General features: G+C 38.4%; 1 protein-coding gene across 5 annotated transcripts in view; it reads right to left on the bottom strand.

Annotated features, from left to right (window-relative positions):
• Positions 1 to 517: 517 nt before the first annotated feature.
• Positions 518 to 24,638, bottom strand: part of VRK1 (VRK serine/threonine kinase 1) — a 47,301-nt gene continuing 23,180 nt past the window's right edge. For 3 of the 5 annotated variants that reach the window (XM_050954472.1, XM_050954471.1, XM_050954473.1), the window contains 5 exons: positions 22,517 to 22,575; positions 20,756 to 20,934; positions 12,192 to 12,297; positions 11,817 to 11,892; positions 518 to 1,960 (listed from right to left, as the gene is read on the bottom strand). In XM_050954472.1, coding sequence (XP_050810429.1) covers positions 1,873 to 1,960; positions 11,817 to 11,892; positions 12,192 to 12,297; positions 20,756 to 20,934; positions 22,517 to 22,575 — 508 coding nt within the window. In that variant the 3' untranslated portion in view covers positions 518 to 1,872. Of the gene's footprint in view, positions 1,961 to 8,221; positions 8,333 to 11,816; positions 11,893 to 12,191; positions 12,298 to 20,755; positions 20,935 to 22,516; positions 22,576 to 24,638 lie in introns of those variants that run through there. The other 2 variants (XM_050954474.1, XM_050954475.1) reach the window with 2 other exon arrangements.

The raw sequence follows: 24,638 nt of genomic DNA, 5'->3' as shown, positions 1-24,638 counted from the left end.
TGAACGTTCAATAATCAATAAAGAACAAATGTATGAATAAAGCTAGCTTTGCACATTCAGATATTATAATTTATATTTGCTTGCCTGTAATATTTCTCTGGAGGGATTTTTGAGTGCTGTGCTTTTGAATTATTACTTTAGCTTTCACTTTAACTTTTGATAGTAAACTTTAATTGGAAAAAAGATTGAAATGTAAAAGCTGCCACAGCCTCTTACCTTCACTTCTGGAAAGATCACTAGACAGACATTGTGGGGTAAAATCTGAGGTAGCCAAAGTATTAGCCCATGGCAGTACTATACTTGCAAATATCTAGCCATATTTCCATAATCCCTATGCACAGCAGATCCTAGGAAAGCCTTATGTTTATTTCCTCCCTCACGCATTGATAATGCCAGAAGTGAGAAGGCAGTAGGTATTCTTCCACTGATCTATTTAAAAATCTTATTTTAAACATTAATTTCCTTGTTTAAGAAGAAAAATCTGGTGCATCACCTAATCAATGAACACTTTGTACTCTGTGTGTTAACATACCCATTTATTTCAGTGTGGGGGATACCTGGATAACTACTTTATACAAGCATTTAAATCAGCAAAAATAAATTGTCGATGTACAGTACAGCATTTCATTTGTTCATAACTACTACTTAAGCAGTTTATCACACCACCATTTCCTTCTTGAGAACTATGTCCAGGGCAAATTAAGAGGACTTTTTTGAATTGCCTAAGTGCAAAAAAGTGTTAATTTTCAGTATGGAGCATACCAATTTATTCCATTTGTCCAAAAAATGCCTGTTGGGGCCAAAAATTACCATGAGGAAGTTCAGCATAAAAGTAGTGCTTTTTAAAAAAACTGGAATTTCAAATGAGAATGTCATCTCACCTATAAGCAAAGGTAAAGCATCATTCTGATGTGACAAGTATGAGACCGAAGTTTTTATTGTAAAAAGGTGTCCAAGTAGAGAAAAAATTGAATTTGTACCCTTTCTTGCTTCCCTATGATATAAAAAGAAAGCCTAAGGTATGTTTGGTTACTGGAGGCAGGGGAGGTTACAGAAATTCTGGTCTTTCCTACTCACCCTCCTGGAAGACAATGAATAACTGGAGAACTGATACAAAGACAAATACCGTTCAAATGAAACTTGATTACGTAAAACTCATCTATATTATAAAATTTAGACATGTCAAAAAATGGTTTTCAGCAATGCACACTAACTGAACACAGCTTACTTGCAAATGAAACAGCTAACATGATTGCTCAAAACTACGTTCAGACTTAAATTTTGTTGTGTAAGCCAGGCTTGAGAACAGAAGTGATTTTTATTAACTGTTTAAATCTGTTTTGTTTAATGCTTATTTAATTCAAACACTTGAGAAATACCTGAAAGAAGAGATGTCTGCAATGATCAAAAATCCCTTTCCCTCCCCTCAAGTTAACGTTAAGTCCATATTTCATGCCTCCAAAAAGTCTTCATGCAAAAACAAGACCGACCAGATGTGACATTGCTATTTTTAAGGTAACAACAAGGAGAAAAAAAATCATTTTAATACAGTTTCAGGTTTTCTTGCTATATCATAAAGGAGAAAAAGAGGCATAATTTTTTCTTCTCTTCAGGATCCTTCAAAAGCATAAAAAATATGCAAATACTAAAAACAACCTCACTTCAAAACTTGAAAACTTCTGCATTTATGGATAGTATTTTTTTACATGGAGTACACAAATACACTTTAATAAAACATTTATTCTTCCAAACAAGGTACAAACTGCAGCATAGCCATTTTTCAAATCCTGTAAAAATAAACATTAAAAAGAGAAACAAAGATTCCAGCATTACAGTAGGCAAACAAAGCAAAGCAAAGCAAAGCAGAGCACATTATTCTAGTTCTTCTATTTCTGGACTCTCTTTCTGGTTCTTCTGCCTTTCGGTGAACTCTTCTTCAGTGTTTTGGTGGCTTCTGAATCTGTAGTTTTTAAAAATAGAATAAAATTAAAGTACATTATAGTTAAACAGTAAAGACAGCAGGAAAATTTTATGCGAAGATGGTTTATATTATTAGCATTTTAAAAGCATAATACCTCAAATTAGTTTCTATCTATTCTACAACGAAAGAGTTCTCAGTCCGAAGCTCCTCTATTTACATCTCCTCTATTTACTGGGAAAGGGGAAAAGTGCCTGATGACTGAACCAATGGGATTATAATGAAGATAACAAAGAAAGGAACTTTGTGATTGTAATAACTGGTATGGTATTTTATCTGTGCCAGGGAAAGTATTGTGTAAGATCATAGTCCAGTATATCAGACACAGTTGATAGCGTTCTCAGAAAAGAGCAAGCTGGTTTTCAGAAAGGACGTGGATGCGCAGACCAGATCTTCATTGTGCGAAACATAACAGAACAGTGCTTAGAATGGCAATGGCAATGCTACATAAATTTCATAGACTTTGAGAAGGCTTTTGTTAGCATTCCCAGGACCAACCTATGGTGCATTCTGCAGGCATATGAAATTCCTTTCCGTATAATCAACATCATCAAAAGCTTCTATTTCAACTTTACATGCATTGTTGATCACAGTGAGCTCAGTTTTGAAGTCAAAACAGGAGTATGTCAGGGGTGTGTCACGTCTCCAATCATCTTCAACATTGCCACTGTTTGGGTAATGCGGCGTACAATAGAAGACATACCAAGAGGCATTAAATGGACACTCGTCTCATCCCTTGAAGACCTGAACTTCACAGATGATGTTACTCTCCTATCACATATCCAACACAATATACAAGAAAAAACAACTCTACTCAATGCATTCAGCCAGAAAATTGGACTGAAAATCAAGTGCAATAAGACAGATATCATGACCTTTAATATTGCCTCACCATCACCAATACAGATAGAGGATTATGGTCTCATCAATGTAGAAACATTCACATACTTGGGCGGCACCATCAGCCAGGATGGTGGAACAAGCCAGGACATCCCGAACAAAAAATCAATAAAGCCAGGAAAACCTTCAGTCTGGAAATCATCAAAATACAACACCAAACTCAAGATTTATGAGAGCTGCGTACTTTCAACACTATTTTATACTGCAGAATTCTGGGGAATGAGAAAATATAACAGGTCCAAAGTGTCTTTATTCCATACATCCTGCCTCAGAAAAATCCTCTGTATCTTTTGGCCCAGAACAATCTCAAACCAAGATCTGTTGTCAAAGTGTAGCCAAGAGGATCTGAGCACCATCATTGCCAGGAGGCATCGGAGATGGATCAGTCATGTGCTTCAGATGGAAACTGATTCCATCACCAAAGTAGCAATAAGATGGACACCTGAAGGCAAGCAAAAACGAGGCTGCCTGAAAACAACATAGCAAAGAGCTGTGGAAGCCGAGCTGAAAAACGTGGGGCACAGCTCGGGAACCATAGAAAGACTTGTCAGAAATAGACAGGAGTGGAGGAGCTTCGTCGCTCCCCTAAATGCCAGAGGCATAATAGGAACATGATGATGATGATAGAGAGTACACTTATAAAGTTTGCAGATGATATCAAGCTGGGAGGGGTTGCAAGTGCTTTGGAGGATAAGATTTAACATTCAAAATGATCTGGACAAACTGGAGAAATGATCTGAAGTAAATAGGATGAAATTCAGTAAGGACAAATGCAAAGTACTCCACTTAGGAAGGAACAATCAATTGCACACATACAAAACGGGAAATGGCTGCCTAGGAAACAGTACTGCGGAAAGGGATCTGGGGGTCATAGTGGAGCTAAATATGAGTCAACAGTGCAATGCTGTTGCAAAAAAAAGGAAACATCATTCTGGGATGTATTAGCTGGAGTATTGTAAGCAAGACACAAGTAATTCTTCTGTTCTGTTCTGCACTGATTAGGCCTGAACTGGAGTATTGCGTCCAGTTCTGGATGCCATGTATCAGGAAAGATGTGGACAAATTGGAGAAAGTTCAGAGAAGAGCAACAAAAACGATTAAAGGTCTAGAAAACATGACCTCTGAGGGAAGATTGAAAAAATTGGGTTTGTTTAGTCTGGAAAAGAGAAGACGGTGGGCCATGATAACAGTTTTCAAGCATGTAAAAGGTTATTAGAAGGAGGTGGGGAAAAAATTGTTTTTCTTAACCTCTGAGGGTAGGACAAAAAGCAATGGGCCTAAATTGCAGCAAGGGCGGTTCAGGTTGGACATTAGGAAAAAACTTCCTAACTGTTAGCTGGTTAAGCACTGGAATAAATTGTCTAGGGAGGTTGTGGAATCTCCATCATTGGGGATTTTTAAGAGCAGGTTCAACAGATACCTGTCAGGGATGGTCTAGAAGATAATATTTGGTCCTGCCTTGAGTGCAGGGGACTGGACCAGATGACCTCTCGAGGTCCCTTCCAGTTCTATGATTCTAAGCTATTTTTACAATTGTAAAGGAAAACCTGTATTTCAATTATTTTGTTGAAGACATCCCAACAACCAATTCCATATACATCAATAACCATATATAGTACATATTTAAAAAAAAAAAAAAATAAAAATAAAAAAAAATCAACCCTTCCATTAGGCAGTGAATTCAATCAGAAAAATTATTTTATTTAAATATATTGCTTAATAAAATCTTGAAAAGGTTTCATTTCACTGTAAGTAAGTGCTTCAGTGAGTCAGTAGAGTATCCCCCCGCCCGCTTCCATCCCCAGCAGTAAATTTCACTTCCAGGTCCTTAAACCCAGGTTTGGACTGCAAGTACTGCAACACCCACTCAGCATTCTGCAATATATCTAACTACGGTTTAACAAAAGAGAGATGATAATTTATTATTATGAAACAATTCAGCTGAACATGAAAGATTTCTATTACATAAAATATTGACCAATGGAAGATTTTCCCCAGAAGTCTTGCACTTTGTTACAGGAGCAGATCATATGCAAAATGCTATCCTTATTAATTTTGAATAGAAGGTAAACACAAAAAGGTTTCTACATTTTATTAGGTCCAACAAGAATTATCCATGTCCTCTGTTCTAAATTAAACTGAATTAAGCCATTACTGTCTCAGAAAGCTCTTAGAATAAGAGGACTGATAGAAAACCTATTTTCCCAAACATACAGAGTAAACAGACTCCCATATTTCATATACTGGAAATAAACTATTGTCTAATTTTTCCATAACCATATATAAAACCAGCTTTCAATACATTTATTTACCACTTTTAAAATGTGTATGGAAGACATTAACCAGGAAAAACTACAAAAAAGTGTTAAGAGTTTTATACTGACTCATGTGAGTCAAACACCCTTCTCCCACTTACAAGGATCTTTAATGTAAGACACCTCTTTTATCTTTATGGTTCTATTTGATTCATGTAAGGATTTTTACTATATTTGACTATTTTTTTCTTCATAGATAGTGCCACTCCCCAACCACCATAACCTACTGTGTCATTCCAATGTATTTTGTACCCTGGTATTACTATGCCCCATTGAGTATCATCATTCCACCAAGTTTCTGTGATACTTATTATATCAATATCCTCATTAATAGAAGACATTTAAGTTTGCCCAACTTATTTAGTCTTCTAGCATTTGTATATAAGCATTTATTAAATTTGTCACCTTTTACTTGTCATTAAATTGAATGGCACTCTTTCATTTGACTGTTTCTTCAGTTCCTTCCTGTACTTTATAACCTCTACCCTCTCCTCTTTACTAGGATAGAGAGAATCCCATTAATAGAGCCTCCCTTATAATACATGTGGCTCCTCTGCAACCTCCTACCCTTAGTTAAAAAACTCCTCTACAACCTTTTAAAGTTTACATGCCAGTAATCTGGCTCCGTTTTGGTTTAGGTGGAGCCTATCCTTCATTTATAGGCTCCTCCTTTCCCAAAAGGTTCCCTAGCTCCTAATAAACCTAAACTCTCATCCCTATATCACTGTCTCATCCATGCATTGAGACCCTGCAGTTCTGCCTGTCTAACTGGCCCTGCGCATGGAACTGGAAGCAACCATGGAGGTCCTGGGCTTTAATGTCTTACTTAGCAGCCTAAATTTGGCCTCCAGGACCTCTCTCCTACCTTTCCCTATGTCATTGGTACCTACATGTACCACTTCCACTGGTTCCTCCCCAACACTGCACATAAGCCTGTCTAGATGTCTCAAGAGATATGCAACGTTCACACCTCTCAGGCAATTCACCATGTGCTTCTCCTGGTCATCACAAACTCAATCATCTATATTTCTAATGATCCAATCTCCCATGATCCAATCTCCCATTACTATTATCTGTCTCTTCCTAATAACTGGGATTCCTTCCCCGGAGAGGAGTCCTCAGTGAAAGAGGACATCATGACTTCATCTGGAAGGAGGGTCCCAATTATAGGATCAGAGTAGCAGCCATGTTAGTCTGTATCCACAAAAAGAACAGGAGTACTTGTGGCATCTTAGAGACTAACAAATTTATTTGAGCATAAGCTTTCGTGGGCTACAGCCTACTTCATCGGATGCATGCAGTGGAAAATACAGTAGGAAGATATATATATATACACACACACACACAGAGAATATGACACAATGGGTGTTACCATACACACTCTAATGAGAGTGATCAGTTAAGGTGAGCTATTACCAAATAAAAAAACTTCAAAAACAGACACCACCGAGAGACTGCTGAATCGGAATTAATTTGCAAAATGGACACCATTAAATTAGAACTGGGAGTGGATTGATAATTACACAATGTTTATTCCCCCCACACACACACACACAGACACTGTTTCTCACAACTTCTTATCAACTGCTGCAAATGGACCATTTTGATTACTACTACAAAATGTTTCTCTCTCTCTCCTGCTGGTAATAGCTCACCTTAACTGATCACTCTCAGAGTGGATGGTATCACTCATTGTTTCACGTTCTCTCTGCGTGCCTGTGTGTGTGTGTGTGTCTCATATATATCTTCCTACTGTATTTTCCACTGTATGCATCCGATGAAGCAGGCGGTAGCCCACAAAAGCTTATGCTCAAATAAATGTGTTAGTCTCCAAGGTGCCACAAGTACTCCTGTTCTAATTATGGGATCGTTTCCCTTTGCTCTAGTTTGATGTTCTCCTTCCCCAAGACCTTCACCCTCCTCAACAGCACAGAGGTTAGGGGTATACCACAAAGTCTCATATATGTACCTCTGCCTCCCTTAGCTCTTCCAGTTCTGCCACTCTGGTCTCCAAAGCCTGTACTTGGTCTCTGAGGGCCATAAGCTCCCTGCACCAAATGTACACATATGCCAACTGCCCACAAGAGAAGTAAATCATACATGCTGCATTCAGTGCAATGAACTGGATAGCCCCCACTCTGCTGCTGTACTTCTGCATGCATTCTTTTTACCTCTACAGCTTTTCTATTTTTCTTAGGGTTTTTGGGAGGGGAGGGAGCATTTATTGCCAAAATTCAGAGAATGTTAATCAGGTCTTATCTGGTTCTCCTACTCTCTCTCTAAAACTCCCTTGCAAAACACCTATTAACTGCTCCTGTTCACTAGCTGCTCCAGTTGCTTAGGAGCTGTTTTTTTAAGCCCCTTGTTGTCCGAGTAGCCCTGTCCCGGTCCCCTTCCCCCATTAATGATCCTGAAGGGCTTAGGGATCAAAGCTCTTAAAATGCTCTCAGCCTTGCCTAGCAGGCTGTTAGGCTCAGCAAATGGCTTCCCAAACAGACTACACTCTATACTTGAATCAAGCAGCAAGCACACAATAAACTAACACTCACCCCAAGGGTAACATAGTTGCTCCTCCTTCCCTCGGAGAACTCTCTCACAAAACTCCTCCATTAGCTGCTCCTGTTCACTACTTCCTCTGGTTTCTTAGGAGCCGGCTTTTTAAACCCTCGTTTTCCCTGAGTAGCCCCACCCCTAGTTAACGGTTAACGGCTCCTAACAGGATTAGGGAATCTGTCCTCTGGCAGGTAAGCTGTCTCACTGTCCTGAAACTGACCTTGGCCCCTATGAACGCTGACATCTGAGATAATTAATGATTTTTCATAATTTATCAGGCGGCCCAGCTGGGGAAACAAGGAGAAGACACAACTGAAGCTTGTCAGAGCTTCCTGATATGACCTGCCTCCATTCATTCAGCCATCTAGGTATGGATTGATGTAGATGCTTTTTTCCCCTCAGACATGCTGCCACCATTGCAAAGCATTTCATGAAGATCCTTCATGCTGTAGAGGCCAAAAGATAACACCTTGTTCAGGAAGTGATTTGGCTCTGCTGTAACTTTCTGGTACTTCCTATAGGGTGAGTGGATGGCAACATGGAAGTACAGGTCCTGTAAGTCAAAAGCCACAAACCAGTCTTGAGCCTGAAGAGATGGAATGATGGAGGCAAACGTTACCATACTGAATCTGAGGCTGTACACATATTCAGTCTCCCCAGGTCTAGAACAGAATGAAGAATGCTTTCTTCAGAATAAAGAAACATAGGGAGTAGAAGCCTCTTACCCTGTACTCCTAAGAAACTTCTCCCATGCTTACAGATGAAACAAGGTCACTTCTTTTAGTAATAGCTTCTCACAAGACGCGTCCTTGAAGAGGGACTGGAAGGATAGTGGGGAGCAAGCAAAGAATGGCTGCAATGTCCCACCCACCCACTTGTTGGCTTTATCTCTGACCACATCCAATGGAAAGGGGCAAAGTAATTTCTGATTGTCATCCCTGGGTTGGATCCTCACATGGCTTTTGATGCTCCCCATCCAACCTGCTGCCTCTGGGATGGAGCCTGGTGTGCAATGGAAAAGGATGACTGCCATCCCATCTCCTGGTATATCAGTGTGTGTAATCTGGTTTGTGACTGTAGGGTACAACAGCAGGAGCTGGTACTGAAATGGCTTGGGTACAGATCCCTAGTAACCTCAGCACTGCCCTCAAATCCTTGATGGAATGGAGTGCCTCATTTGTCTTATTGCAGAACAGCTCCATTCCCTTGAAGACTAAGTCCTCACAGTTGCCTAGACTTCTCAGAATCCCAGACAGCTGTTGCCATGAGACAGATCTTGTTGTGATTGCCATGGATATGCTCTAGCAGCTGTACCAGACAAATCCATTTGCTGTCATCTGGCTCCCTTCGATAGCATCTCTGAACACTTCTCTACAGTACTGTGGCTTAAATAGAATGGAAAAATATTTTCAATAGGCCCTGGTTGTTTGTGATACAGAACTGGAGCAAGCCAGATGAATACAACTTGTGACCAAAAAGGTCTAATTTCTCAGGATCCTTATCTTTCAGAATCCCCTTAGTGGACCTGTTTTTTTCCCCTGGACCACAAGTACTGCTAGTGATCCTGGTGCAAGATGCCCATTAAAAAAAAAAGTGTTCAAAAGCCCTTAGGTGGTACTTGGTACCTTTCTACTTTGCTGGGTCCAGTACACCCTCATTAATTGGGAGGGAAATTCTTGATAGCACTAAGCAGCTGTGAATGATGAACAACTTGTGTGTGTTCTCTTGGATCAGTTTCTCCACATCGAAGGTTTCAGCTATCCTCAAGAGCAGATCTTGGAAGGCTCTAGAGTCATCAATGGCTGGTGTAGGGGCTGAAGTCTTATTAGGAGAACTTGAAGACTCCTTCAGTGGGGCATAGGGGAGAAGGACTGAGTTGGAAATGGTGAATAGAAGTAAATCCTCCGGGAACAGTGGTCCTGCTGGGGTAAATCCAGGTCCAGGGCCTCTAGTGAGGTGCCTGTCCTGGTACTAAGGAGACAGGAGATGTCAGTACCTCTAAGGCATCTCAGTACCCATACTGGTTCCGGTGTCAAAATCAGCATAAGTACCACTGTCTCTTGCATGTTCTTCAGAGTCCGTACCATGCGCCCAGCCCTCAACATCGAGGAGGACTTGGAAAATGCATCTTTGGAGGAATGTTTTAAGTCCTCTTGGAGGATGAATCCACTACGTACACAGAGCTGCATTTGCACTTGGTGTGAGTCTGTTGCTTGGCACTTTGTAAAGCAGATGACATGGGTCTCCTTGTCCTGGAGTCTGTGCCAAAGCAATCAGTGCAGAGGTCACTGATGCCAGAGCGCAGATGTCAGGGTAGTCAGTGTCTTAAGTCTTGGTGCCAGTGATCTTGGTGCCCTTTTTGACGACTTCTGGCTGGAACAAGTGGTCAAGCGCCTGCTTTCTGCAGCACTTGCTGTGGATGGTCTCCTCTATTCACATTCCATGGATCTCTCCTCTCCAGGATCAGACATGACTTTCATGGGTTGCTCAAAAAGGTGTAATTTGAGCCTCGTCTCTCAACTTTCAAGTGTGGGCCAAGAAGGAATGACAGACTGAGCATCTGTTGGGGATGTGCCCCTCCCAAAGCAGAAAAGTCATCGGCTATGCCAGCCAATTAAGGGCACAAGATCATTTCACAGTGGACAGAGCTAAACCCATAGGGGTTAAAAATCCACCACGATGACTGCTAGCACAAAATGCCTCAACCCTCAATGGGGTCACCACCTGGGTTTTATTTAAATTTTTTGGAACATCCAAATCAGTTAGAAATATGGAATTGAAGAGGGTTTTCTTCATAATATAATTTGAAGTGAATTTGAAGCTCAAGGAAGAATACCGGGTCGGACATTTGCCAGGTTCTGTCTTGTTGGCATACATGGTAAGAGGGAACTGAGGGAGTGTCGCAACCAATCCACCCTTTAAGCCCTCACATGAGAGCATGAAGAGACACAGGACATGTATGGCCCAGACAGTGTTACTCCGAAAAGATTCCAAGCTCACATGCATAGGCATGTGTACCTTCAGAGAGATCCAAACTGATACAAAGAAATGTTTAATACTGAACTCAAATTTTAGAAGGCAATGCAATAAGTACGGATATGCACCAGTCGTAGAAGATATCACAAATATTTTAACTGGGAAGAACCAAAACACAGTTTTCAGATTTGGATCAGGTTTAGGCTGTACCTGGGGTTCAGATTAGTGGCCAAACCACTGCTAGTGTACAGATTTGGTGGTCACAAAAATCATAAAACATTGTGTTATATGGTCTTAATTAAAATCTGTTTAAACTATAGAATAAAATTCAACATAAAACTGAATCCCTCTGTTGCCTGCATAAAGTGTAATCTAGTTAATTAACCACCTTCCAAGACTGAAAAAATTATAAATAAATTGAAGTCAGCAATACAGAAACATTCATATTAAAAATGCACAAATCATTTTTTCATGGTCAGACTATTCTGTAATGTAAATAGCTGAAACATGAAGGGACAATGTCAAACTTGGGTATGAAACTAGTCTGATAGCTGTAGTTCATGTCATGCTATCTAGGTATTTATACCAGGCTCAATTAATAAATTACCAATAATTCTACTTCCAAGTGTAGCATCACTTTTTCCCCTGTCCTCCTTCTTTCCCTTCTGCATCTGCCATAAAATCAGTTTTGCTTGTTAAAAACTCAAGTGTCTCTGACTTCCACTGTTTTGTTATTTTTATAGTGCTTAACCTTGGACACTGCTTTGCACTTTTATTTGAAAAATATAATCTGAAACAAAAATTCTTCAGAATCATTTACTATTTTTCTAATTAGTTGATTTTTTTTTCCTCATCTGTGTGAAGGATAGACAGCAAAGGCTAAAGCCAGAAATAGCATGAATATGCACCACACAAGTTTTTTCAGACAGCTCTACCAATGAATCTTAATCTTGATTTACAGCAACCATATTGTACTAGACTATGTTTTTTCTAAGAAAAGCAATTATGTCAAAATGTACCAAATTATTTTATTTCTATTTTCATAATTCTCTATCCTTAAAACTACTCCTTTCCTTTACTTTAAATCCACTCACTGTTGTAAGCTGCTGCTGCTGCTAGCCTCTGGCTGTAATATGCTGTGATGAATTGGTCCTGAGGAGTCAGCGTTTCCTGACAGCGAATTGGACAAGACAGGGGAAGAGAAAAATGAAAACGAAGGGGGACAATGACCAATGGCAAAAGGCGCAGGGAGCAACTACCAGTGTTTATCAACTAATAGTCCCATCGGCTTTATATGACATGCAAACATAATGAACATATTCATATAATTGCTGTACGTAGGACCGATAGCTAAATCTCAAATTTTCCTAAAGTTACCTGCCATGAAAGCCAAAAATTTAAAGGTAGGATTAATTCTTATCAGTGGGAGTGAATAGCACAGACTAATGGAAGTATGTCTCTTGACTTACTACAACGAGCAGGTCTCTTCTTTCGTGGACTTTCCACATCTTCCATGTCTGTTCCAGTGCTTTCCTCTGTTGTGGCTGCTGCTGATGCCGCTGCCTTTCTTTTCTTCTGTAAAAAAGAAAAGAAAGTGGTTGAGACAACAGCAGAAATTCCACGTAGACTGACTAAAGAAGAGTGAGGTGGAAGCTATTTACATATGTTACTCCATGGTTCTAAGTCATTTGTCCCACAATCTCCATAACACCTGATCTGAACATTCACTATACTCTATATGCAGAAGGCAAATGACTCAAAAATATTAATCTAAAAGTTAGACACAGTACTGATTACAATATACAATTTTAAACAGTTCAGTTTTACCTTTCCACAAAAAGCTATTTGTTTACATTTTAAGAATGTTTTTATTTTAAATTATAACAATCCACATTTCTAAATCAAGGCCTCTCTAATTTTAGTAATAATTTAAATTTAATAATTATCAAAGGATCACTCTATCCTAAAACACAGAAAAATGTTCTTACCCAACATTAAAATTAATATTTTTAGTAATTAACATATACCGTATTAAGTCAAACTTTATCTGAATTCAAAGGCTTAAAGCCTTTTTTTGCACAGCTAAAAAGTATCTACACCCACAGACAGCACATTATTTTTTCCTAATGGCAACTGTAGGTTGTCTTCCAAAGAGAGCTACAAGGAAATGCTGAACTCTATTCAAGACACATTATCTTAAAACTTGTGGATATATAGAACTTATCTGTGTATTACAATTAATCCCACTGTTGCAAAGTATTCTTAAAGTGGCTATGGAAACTTTCTTTTAAAAAAAAAAATCACATCATTTTGCAAAGGATGTGTTGGCCCACATACGTAACTTTGCTAAACATTGGGAAAGTTTAACTTGCTTTTTTACTAACTGAATAAGAATGTACTGCTTTACTAAAATGTCTTTAAAGGTGTTACAACTTAACATAGTTGATAGGAGAAGGGGAGAGCACATTACATCTTTCTTTTCCAAAGTGTTGCTTCATGATTACCATCTAAACCCTGCTGGGCTGAACAGATTGGTTAGATAATTACATACAATAACTGCAGTGGGCAGCTAACCCTCAGCTGGCACAGGGCAGCTCCCCTGTGAGAACTTCCATATGCAAACTGCACTGATGGAGTGCATTAGGTACATCTCTCCTGCCGGTGCACAGGCCTGATTAACGCCAGCCAAGACTCCAAGGTTAGCATGTCAGCAGATTTGTGATGCATTAGGCAGGAATAAACACAGACACTTTTGTTCATTCTGACCAAAATTAAGGAGGAATATTTCAGCACTGTATTGCCTTTATACAGGAGATAATGCATTCCCCCTGATTGTACTGTGAGAGATTTTAAATGCTCATTGTAAAAACAGATATCAATTACGTTCTACACAAAAGCAAAGTACATTTATCTTGTTTCCAAGATTTAATAAAAAAAGATTTCAATCTTGATGCAGGTGAATCACATGGCAACAGAAATCAGGCAGTATTCATCTCACAAAAGCAACACCTGTGTGTTTGAAACAGAATGTGAGAAGGAAGTATGGATCACTGTAACCCATATTTCCACTGTTTATTTTCCAACAATTATGGAGTGCTGTCAGTGTCTACGCACGGAAAAAACATAAGACATGGTCCTTACTCCAAGGAGTTTAGTTTAACAGTTACAGAGGCTTCCTATGGAATATAATGTTGGCATCTTCTTGTTATGCTACAGTTTGTGCACAGAACAGAGCAATTATGCAGTGATCTGCTTCTGTCTTCCACTCCCAGCTTCTGGTAATCTGAGATTGAGGGTCACCCCGAATATGGGCTTGCAACCCTGACTATTTTGACTAACAGCCATTGATGGATCTATCTTGCATGCATTTATCCAGTTCTCTTTTGAACCATTTATACTTTTGGCTACCACATCCCACAGGTTAGCTGTGCATTGCTTGAAAAGTACTTCCTCTTATGTGTATTAAATCCGCTGTCTATTAATTTAATCGGGTGACCTCTGGTTTTTGTATTGTGCGAAAGGGTAAATAACTTCTCTGTTCACTTTTTCCATACCATGCATGATTTTATACACCTATCATATCCTGCTTTAGCTCTCTTTTCTAAACTGTGAGCACACCATGGATTTATAATGGCATTACAATATTTTCTATCCCTTTCCCAATAGTTCCTAACATACTGTTAGTCTTTTTTGACTGCTACAACGCATTGAGCGGAATTTTTGTGAGAACCATCCAGGGTAATGCCAAGATGGATGGTAACAGCTAATTTAGAACCCATCATTGTGTATGTATAGATGGATTATATTTTCCCCCCAATGTGCATAACTTTACACTTATCAACACTGAATTTCATCTGCATTTTGTTGCCCAGTCACCCAGTTTTGTGAAATCCCTCTGACTCCTTGCAGTCTGCGTTGGACTTAAATATCTTGTTCATTTTTGTGTCTTTAGCAAGTTGCTTCTCAAATTCTCTCATTGGCTGCCTTATTATACTTTTACATTTTACTTGCCAGAGTTTGTGCACCTTCCTCACTAGGATCTGACTTCACAATTTTAAAGGATGCCTTTTAGCCTATAATGGCCTCCACTACTCTGCTGTTCAGCAATTGCAGCATTCTTTTGTTGCTCCTACCATCTTTTTAAATTTGGAATATACATTTGGTCTGAGCCTCTATGTTTTTAAGTAGTCTCCATGATGTTTGAAGGCATTTTACTCATGACTCCTATTTTTAATTTCCATTTAAGAAGCGGCCTTCTTGTGTAAGTTCCATTTTTAAAGTTAAATTTCATTATTTTTTTTTGGTACTTTCCTCCCTAGAAGGATGCTAAATTTAATTACCATATATACTCGATCATAAGTTGGTTTGTTCATAAGCCAACCTCCCCCTCCCCTCCACAAGATGGATAAGTAAACATGGAAAAATATTATACCCGTTCATAAACTGACCCTATAATTCAGAGGTCAGCAAACTTTGGCTCCCAGGCCATCAGGGTAAGCCGCTGGTGGACTGAGATAGTTTGTTTACCTCGAGCATCCACAGGCATGGAGGTAAACCTAAGTAAACAAAGTGTCCCAGCATGTCAGCTGCTTACCCTGACGCAGTCAACATTTTTATCAATTATGTGTTTATAAGTCACTGTTTTATTAGCTTTAACATACTATTTCACTACAATAAAGTGAAAAATTCTTACACTTCTGCTGTAAGTTGGTTTAGAAATATGTTACTGATTAAAATTACTTTGTATGACATAGGGCTGTACAAAATACAAACAAAGAATGATGTTTCAATACCTAGACCTATCTCTCAATTACAGAAATGTAGGGCTGAAAGGGACTTGAGTGGTCATCTAGTCCAGACTCCTGCACTGAGGCAGGATCAAGTAAACCTAGACCATCCCTGACAGATGTTTGTCCAACCTGTTCTTAAAAACCTCCAATGAAGGGAATTCCTCAGCATCCCTTGGAAGCCTATTCCAGTGCTTAACTATCCTGATAGATAGGAAGTTTTTCCTGATATCTAACCTAAACCACCCTAGCTGCAGATTAAACCCATTACTTCTGGTCCTACCTTCAGCAGACATGCAGAACAATTGACCACAGGCCTCTTTATACCAGCCCTTACTATATTTGAAGACTGTTACCAGGTCCCCACCCGAAGTCTTCTTTTCTCAAGACTAAATATGCCCAGGTTGTGTTTTGTTTTTTTCAAAACCTTTCCTCATAGAAGGATTAGAAAACCTGACCCATCATTCTTGCTGCTCTCCTCTGGACTCTCTCCAATTTATCCACATCTCTCCTAAAGTGTGGCACCCAGAACTAGATGCAGTACTCCTAGCTGAGGTCTCACCAGTACAGAATAAAAACAGGACATTTACAAGCCAGGTTTTACACACAGCCCTCTTGTTAATACTTCCCAGAATATTAGCTTTTTCTGCAACTGCATCACATTGACTCTTATGCAATTTGTGATCCACTATAATCTGCAGATCCTTTTCAGTACTACCACCTAATTAGTTATTCCCCTTTCTGTAATTACGCATATGAATTTTCCTTCCTAAGTGTAGTACTTTCAACTTGTATTTACTGAATTTCATCTTGTTTAATTCAGACTAATTCTCCAGTTTGTCAGGCTCATTTTGAATTCTAATCCTGTCCTCCCAAATGCTAGCAACCTCTTCCAGTTTTGGGTCATCCATAAATATTATAAGCACACTCTCCACTCCATTATCCAAGCCTTAATGAAAATATTGACTAGTACCAGTCCAAGGATGGACCTCCGCAGGACCCAACCTGCTACCTCTCTCCAGTTTGACAGCAAACCATTAATAACTACTCTTTGAATACAAAAAGAACAGGAGTACTTGTGGCACCTTAGAGACTAGCAAATTTATTTGAGCATAAGCTTTTGTGGGCTACAGCCCACTTCAGCAGATGCATAGAATGGAACATATAGTAAGTAGATACACACACACACACACACACACACACACACACACACAGAAAATGAAAATGTGGAAGCCGCCATACCAACTCTAAGAGGCTAATTAAGAAGAGCTATTATCAGCAGGAGAAAAAAAAACGTTTCAAGTGATAATTAAGATGGCCCATTTCAGACAGTTGACAAAAAGGTGAGGATACATAACATGTGGAAATAGATTCAACTTGAGTAATGACCCAGTCACTCCCAGTCTCCATTTAAGCCAAAGCTAATGATATCTTGTTTGCATATTAATTCAAGTTCAGCAGTTTCTTGCTGAAGTCTGTTTTTGAAGCTTTTCTGTTGCAAGATTGCCACCTTTAAGTCGGTTACTGAGTGACCAGAGAGGCTGAAGTGTTCTCTTACTGGTTTTTGAATGTTATGATTCCTAATGTCAGATTTGTGTCCATTTACTCTTTTGTGTAGAGACTGTCCGGTTTGGCCAAAGTACATGGCAGAGGGACATTGCTGGCACATGATGGCATATATCAAATTGGTAGATGTGCAGGTGAACGAGCCCCTGATGGCATGGCTGATGTGATTAGTCCTATGATGGTGTCACTTGAATCGATATGTGGACAGAGTTGGCACTGGGCTTTGTTGCAAGGATAGGTTCCTGGGCTAGTGTATTTGTTGTGCGGTTGCTGGTTAGTATTTGCTTCAGGTTGGGGGGCTGTCTGTAAGCGAGGACTGGTCTGTCTCCCAAGATCTATGAGAGTGAGGGATTATCTTTCAGGATAGGTTGTAGATCTTTGATGATGTGTTGGAGAGGTTTTAGTTGGCGGCTGAAGATAACAGCTAGTGGCATTCTGTTATTTTCTTTGTTGGGCCTGTCCTGTAGTAGGTGACTTCTGGGTACTCTTCTGGCTCGGTCAATCTGTTTTTTCACTTCAGCAGGTGGGTACTGTAGTTTTAAGAACGCTTGATAGAGATCTTTTAGGTGTTTGTCTCTGTCTGAGGGACTGGAGCAAATGTGGTATCATAGAGCTTGGCTGTAGACAATGGATCATGTGGTGTGCCCTGGATGGAAGCTGGAGGCATGTAGGTAAGTATAGCGGTCAGTAGGTTTCCGGTATAGGGTGGTGTTTATGTGACCATCGCTTATTAGCACAGTAGTGTCCAGGAAATGGACCACTTGTGTGGATTGGTCTAGGCTGAAGTTGATGGTGGGATGGAAATTGTTGAAATCATGGTGGAATTCCTCAAGGGCTTCTTTTCCATGAGTCCAGATGATGAAGATGTCATCAATGTCGTGCAAGCAGAATAGGGGCGTTAGGGGATGAGAGCTAAGGAAGCGTTGTTCTAAGTCAGCCATAAAAATGTTGGGACCATGCGGGTACCCATAGCAATGCCACTGACTTGAAGGTATATATTGTCCCCAAATGTGAAACAGTTGTGGGCACACTGGCTAATGAGAATGCAACATGGGACTGTGTCAAAAGCCTTATTAAATCAAGATATATGTTTACTGCTCCCCCTACCCAGGCTATAACCCTGTCAAAGAAGGAAATTAGGTTGGTTTGGCATGATTCATTCTCTACAAATCCATGTTGGCTATTACATATAACTCAATTATCTTCTATTAAACAAATCAATCTGTAAGCATCTGATCTGTTCCAGTATCTTACCAGGTACCAAAGTTAGGATGACTGGCCTATAATTCCCTGGGCCTTCTTTGTTCTCCCTTTTAAAGAGAGATATTACGTATGCCCTTCTCCAGTCCCCTGGGATCTTACCTATCCCTCCATGAGTTCTCAAAGATGACTGCTAACAGTCCAAGATTGTTTCAGTTTGTTCCTTAAGTATCATAGGGTGATTTTCATCAGACCCTGCCAACTTCAATATATCTCATTTATCTAAATACACTTAAACCTGTTTGTTCTCTATTTTGGGTTGAATTTTTCCCCATTGTTGTTAGTACTGTGTTGACTATCCGGCCACCACTAGCCTCTTTAATGCCTATTTTGCTTCTGTCTTCTCTAAACACCTCAGTTTTCATGTCATATTCTATGACCCTCTTATTGTCTTTTATGTTACTTGCTAGATGAAACTCATTGTGAGCCTCAGCCTGATTTTATCACTACGTGCTTGTGCTATTCTTTTGTATTCCTAAGCAATTTGTTAATGTTTCCACATTTTGTAGGACTCTTCTCTGATTTTCTGGTGATTAAAGAGCTCCTAAAGGAGCCATATGGGCCTCTTATTATTCTTATCTTTCTTTTGCTTGGGATAGTTTGCTGTTGCACATTTAATCTCCTTGAGGAACTTTCAGATCTTCTCAACTACTTTATCCCTCAGATTTTCTTCCCATAGGACTGTACATACCTATGTACATAGCTCTGAATTGTTGAAGTCTGCTTTTTTGAAGTCCATTGTCCCTATTCTGCTTCTCACTCCTTTCTTTCCTCAGAGTTTTTACATATATTATTTCATGATCAGTTTCACCCACATTGCCTTCAAACCTTCAGTTTTGCAACCAATTCCTCCTTGTTAATGAGGATCAACTCTAAAATGTCTGTCTCCCAGTTACTTGCCTTTGTCTATCAAGTTTTGTCCTATACAGGCAGTAACAGTAATGCTTATTTGATAACCTAGCTCAAAATTTTAGTTATATTAATGCCTCAGTATTATTCTTCATAACATATTCCACGTTTTAACTTTTCCCCAAAAAATTAGTGAGCAGTTTTCATGAAATGATGAAATAATGATGAAATAAATTTGCCAGAGGGCTTTCTGCATATGTATAGTACTATAGCTTTTACTAAGAACTGGTCCCACTAGCATATGTTTCTTCTGTATAAACATCCACACAGATTCCACACAAGCAGTTGCCTACTGACTATAGGTAAATACTGATTTCCCATTAAGTTAATATGCTAGGAACCTTTTCTGAAATGTGTGAATTATAAAATCTCCTCCATGGTGTAAGTATGATTGTACATTTTACTAACTGGAAGAGCGACTTGTGCAAATGTTCTGCACAACAAGGTTCCATATGTGAGAGAAAATTTACAGTTCGGTCTACTTAAATACAAGTACCTCTGGAAGTATTAGATTTTTGTCGGTAAATATCGATTTCATCATAAACATACAAACAAAAATATTTCCACTGATAATAATCTAAATGTACAGATAAGCAAAGAAAAATGTTGCTTGAGAACTTAAAGAGTTTGATTTACAGATATTTACTTTATCTTCTAACATGTGATGCTGACAATTTATATTTTAGTATTATAAAGCTAACTTGCTGAATCTCAATATCTACTATCATTAATTAATTGTCTGACCCTCCCTCAATTTCCCAACTGTGAAAATTTAAATTAATAAAATAAATACTTAAAAACAAGCATTGCTAAATACAGCAAAATTATAGTAAAACAAAAATTTGCCAAGCCTAAATAAAAAGATTAATATACCCTTAATCTAGTACTATACTAATTGTAAAAAACACCTTTTTGTTCAGTGCCTAGCACAAAGGGGCCCTGGTCCATGGCTGGGTCTCCTAGGTGCTACGATAATACAAATAATAATACTGTACACAATATCTGAATTTCAGTAGCACATTGATGGCATAAGGATGTTCATTTAAAAGTAAGTATTCAGGTCTAGTTATGTAAGGTAAGAAACCTGAAATGAAACCAAAAGGTAACTAGACTTCTGATTTTACCTCACACTTTGGCCCATCTGGAATTTTTTAGAGACTCTTGAAAAAAATGTGTAAATTAACTGCAATGTTCATCTGTTCAAATGTCATTACAACTAAATATACATTCTCTTTCCCAAGGTATTATTTACTGCATGTGAAAGTATACCTGCTAACATTGTGCTATATTAAAAACTTTCAGCGTAATTAGTTAAATTAAAATTAGCCCACGTGTCTGCTTATGAAATATGCTGTAAAGCTAACAAACATTTGAGACTAACTTTCCTTTTTCCTTACTTTCCTATCTGGGCTAATCATAACATCCGTTTTCCATATCATTTTATTTAATTCTTTTATTTAGTTTAAAACAAGATCCATTAAAAGCTGATTTTAAAAGTAAAAAGAAACAACCTTTTGTACAGGCTTGGTTTGCAAATCTCCATTCTCTGAAAAACTGAAGTCCAGTATGCCATCATCCTTTTGCCCAATAGCCTTAAGACCTTGCAAAAGTATTTCTCGGAAATGCTGATAAAGAGGTTTCTCTTCGTAGCTCAATAACTTCACCTTTTCCATGTACTTGGCTATTTCATCTGAGGGAATGGTACATAAAATTAATTTCTATTTAAAGCAGTTAGTAATCAATAGGTTTTACCAAAAAATGTGAGAATTATGTATACACCTTTTTTGGGATCCTTTGATATGGATATTTAAACATAATTATAGCTGTTTAATACAGTATATTTTAGAAATAAGAAAAAAATCATCCCAGGGCTCATTAACAAATTATCACAGCACCACTTTTCTATATTCATTACAATGAAGGAAATATTCAGCCTTTAAAAACTATTTTTGAACATGCTTATCTCCTCTACAGTGAGCCTTTTATTCAACTAGTATTTCTTCCCTGCATTTAAGATGATCTACTACAGGTGAAATAAGAGCCTTAGCTCAGAACTTTGCCAGGTAAGTTAAGGAGAAATTATTTTTCATGTATTTTATTTTAATCAAAGGCAGGGACTTCTCATCATTTCACCTTTAAAACTATAGTTGCTCAAATACTAATAAGCATGAAACAATCCTGTATTGACAATTAGGATTGGGTGACCCAAGAGAATTTTTCCATTTCTAACTTCTGCAAAAAAGCATGTATAGTTAATGTCAGGACTTTGAAAATCTGCTAGCCAACTCTCATTTGGAGAGTCATGAGCTTTCTCAGACAAGTGTTTCTTTAGAATCTAAATTTATTACAAAAATTAATTTCTAACCCTTACAGTTGTGAAGATGTTTCCAAATAGAAATGAGTGTGAGCCAGTGCAATGCTATCTTCCAGTCTGCAGACTAAACTAGTGACTACTACTGTTCACACCTTTCCTATAACAGAAAGAAAACTTACCTGTCTTGTAAATTTAATCACTACTATTCAAAACATTGGTCAGTTTCACTTTACTGCTGTTTGGGAAGGCAGAAGCAGAGGCAGGTACTGGCTCTAGTCACTGGGGAGAACTTAAAGGGTATGTCTACACAGCAGCTAGGAGGTATGAGAGTAGACAGACTCGCATTAGCATGCTAAAAATAGCAGTGAACACTAACACCTAGGTGCAACCTAGTCAACCACTGTGGCCTGGCCCAAGCCGCTGTGGATACTGCAACATCCACACTGCTATTTTTAGCATGCTAGCTCAAGCTAAGCTAGCATGAGTCTGTCCATCCACGCTGGGAATCACACCTCCTAGCTGCAAGTGCAGATATAGCCAAAGATGTGTTAGGAGGAACAGAATATTAGAGACACCTCTCCCAGATGGACTACATGCTGACAACAATCTGACACCCACTCAATCTTTCCAAGCAGCTGAATTGTCATCTGTCTGTGTTTGTATTCAACTCAATACAGAAGAAATTACTACACATACCCAAATATTAAAGTAATTACTGCCACATGAAAATGGGAATTTCAGATATGCTGTGAGTGCATTCCTGGCCTAACTGAGTAATCTACCTAAACCCTATTAAAGTTAGCTGTGGTATGGTAAAGTGGCCAGTCGAGTTTCTTTGAAGAATGAATCATTAATGCTTTATTTCAATGTGTTTTATATTTTTTGAGAGGCTAAGGATTAAATGTTTGTCTATTAGAATAAAACCCCAAGTACTAATATTTTAAAAAGCTCTTCCCACCTGGTTTTTCTGTCTCAGGAAAGCACTTGTTCATCAAATCTGTAATATTCTCACTATATCTGAGAAATAAAAGTAGAAGAATCAATACTTCAGATTGTGGATAAATTATATTTAATAACAATTGCGAAACAGTTTGTTCATTCACAGGTGATCTGTATTTCTTTTAAAACATATCGTATTAAAGCATTAAAAAGAATTTTTTTAAAATATTGACATGTAAATAAAAATAGTTTTAATATTGTATAATCCTTTTCTTGCAGTCCTTTTGTTTTGATTCTGTTACCTTTTACACTTGTCTAATGATCACAGCAAGAAACTGGAAAATCGGAAGCCTCAGTTTTGTTTCTATCAAGGTAACTGGCTCCTTACATGACAATATCTGTGCTAGAGTCTTCCTTTCTATGAAAGTAGAATACTTATCCACATTAGTAAAATGCTTTGAGATCTTTGGATAAAAAGTACAATGCAAGCACTTTAAATTCTGCAGGATCCTTGTGATCACATGCTCTTCACTTCACCTAGACAAGAAAATTCCCTCTGTAGGGCCAGTTGAATCCCTTCTTAAGGAAACAGAGTTGCAGCACTGTGCTGTTCCCAAGCAACTGACTCGATAAGCTAAGGAACAAGGCTGAGATCCAGGTGTGAGAAAAACAGAATAAGAAATATAAGAATGCAGACCCTATATAAAATTGAACATCTTATATTTAAAGTGAGTTTCATCTTGAGATGCTTTAAAGTAACTTCCCTATGTCAAGATGAAACTTTCAAAAAGGCAAATTGCATGACCTGTAGGCCAGTTCCAAGTATTACTGTAAATTGTCTTGTTTGTGAAAACAGTGGCAATATTGGTCACAAGATTTTATTTATTTTTAATTTAGTTACTAAGCCGTTGGGTTTTTTTTTTTTAAATCAGCTACTTTTATAGCATGTTTCATAATACATTTTCCATCAACTGATGACATGTCACAAAGACCTTTTGCCTAGATAAGATCATGCCAACTTCTTCAAGTGGTTTAATGTCCACCATTCTTTTATATATATATTTATTTATTTATTTTGGGGGTGGGGGAGGTGTAGGGGGCAAACAGACTTTCAGTCCCTGTAGTATGTAAAATCCCAGATTTTAAAAATTAAGTTACTAGTTTAAAAAAGGACTTTCACAGAATTGACACAAGCTAATGACTTAATTCAAACCTGACTGGACCACACTGCTGCATGGCTCCAAGGTAGGTCTTACACCTGATTTGTCCATGCACCTTGGAGGGAGATGATGCAAGGATGAGTCAGCAAAGTTTGGCAACTATAACAATCAACAGGAAATCCAAGAAACCATCAAGGATTAGCCACCACATAAGAACAGAATTCTAAGAAGGAAACAATTAGCTCTGAGCTATGTGTCAGTTATTAGATATTTTCATTTCAGGACTGAATTTTTAACCAGCTCTAAGTCCCAGATTTGATCAACATTGGTTATAACTCCCAACTAAAGAATTCAGACCAGCACCTTCCTATAATTCTCTTTAGCATTTACAAGGATTACTTCTAGAATTAATTTGATGATTTAACTCATTTTATGACATAACTCCAATCCAATGCAAAGACTAATTCACTGATTTGATATTGATTTGGTAGTTGTACTGCTTCATTCTTACTTTAGTTTAATAATAATAGTGAAGTAGCTTTGGTGATTTTTGTTTTGGTTGAATAAAATTTAACAAAAGATACAGATGCACTTCTTTAAATAAACATGGGCTCAGAAGGGCGGAGAGATAGCTCAGTGGTTTGAGCATGAGCCTGCTAAACCCAGGGTTGTGAGTTCAATCCTTGAGGGGGCTGCTTAAGGATCTGGGGCAAAAATCAGTACTTGGTCCTGCTAGTGAATGCAGGAGGCTGGACTCAATAACCTTTCAGGGTCCCTTCCAGTTCTATGAGATAGGTATATCTCAAATTATTTAGAACCTTTGTGGTCATGGATGAATATATCGGCCAGTCAACATACAAGATTTTGGCTCTCTCACCAACCACTCCAAACTACATACAGATAGAAAACTGTGGCTCAGATGATGTTCCACTTTAAACCCTCACATGTCAATTCCTTCTTGCATCCATGCAAGGCCAATTT

This window comes from Gopherus flavomarginatus, chromosome 5, assembly GCF_025201925.1.
Source record: "Gopherus flavomarginatus isolate rGopFla2 chromosome 5, rGopFla2.mat.asm, whole genome shotgun sequence".
NCBI classification, from domain to species: domain Eukaryota; kingdom Metazoa; phylum Chordata; order Testudines; family Testudinidae; genus Gopherus; species Gopherus flavomarginatus.
The sequence above is the reverse complement of the archived record's forward strand: the minus strand, read 5'-3'. Positions and strand labels throughout refer to the sequence as shown.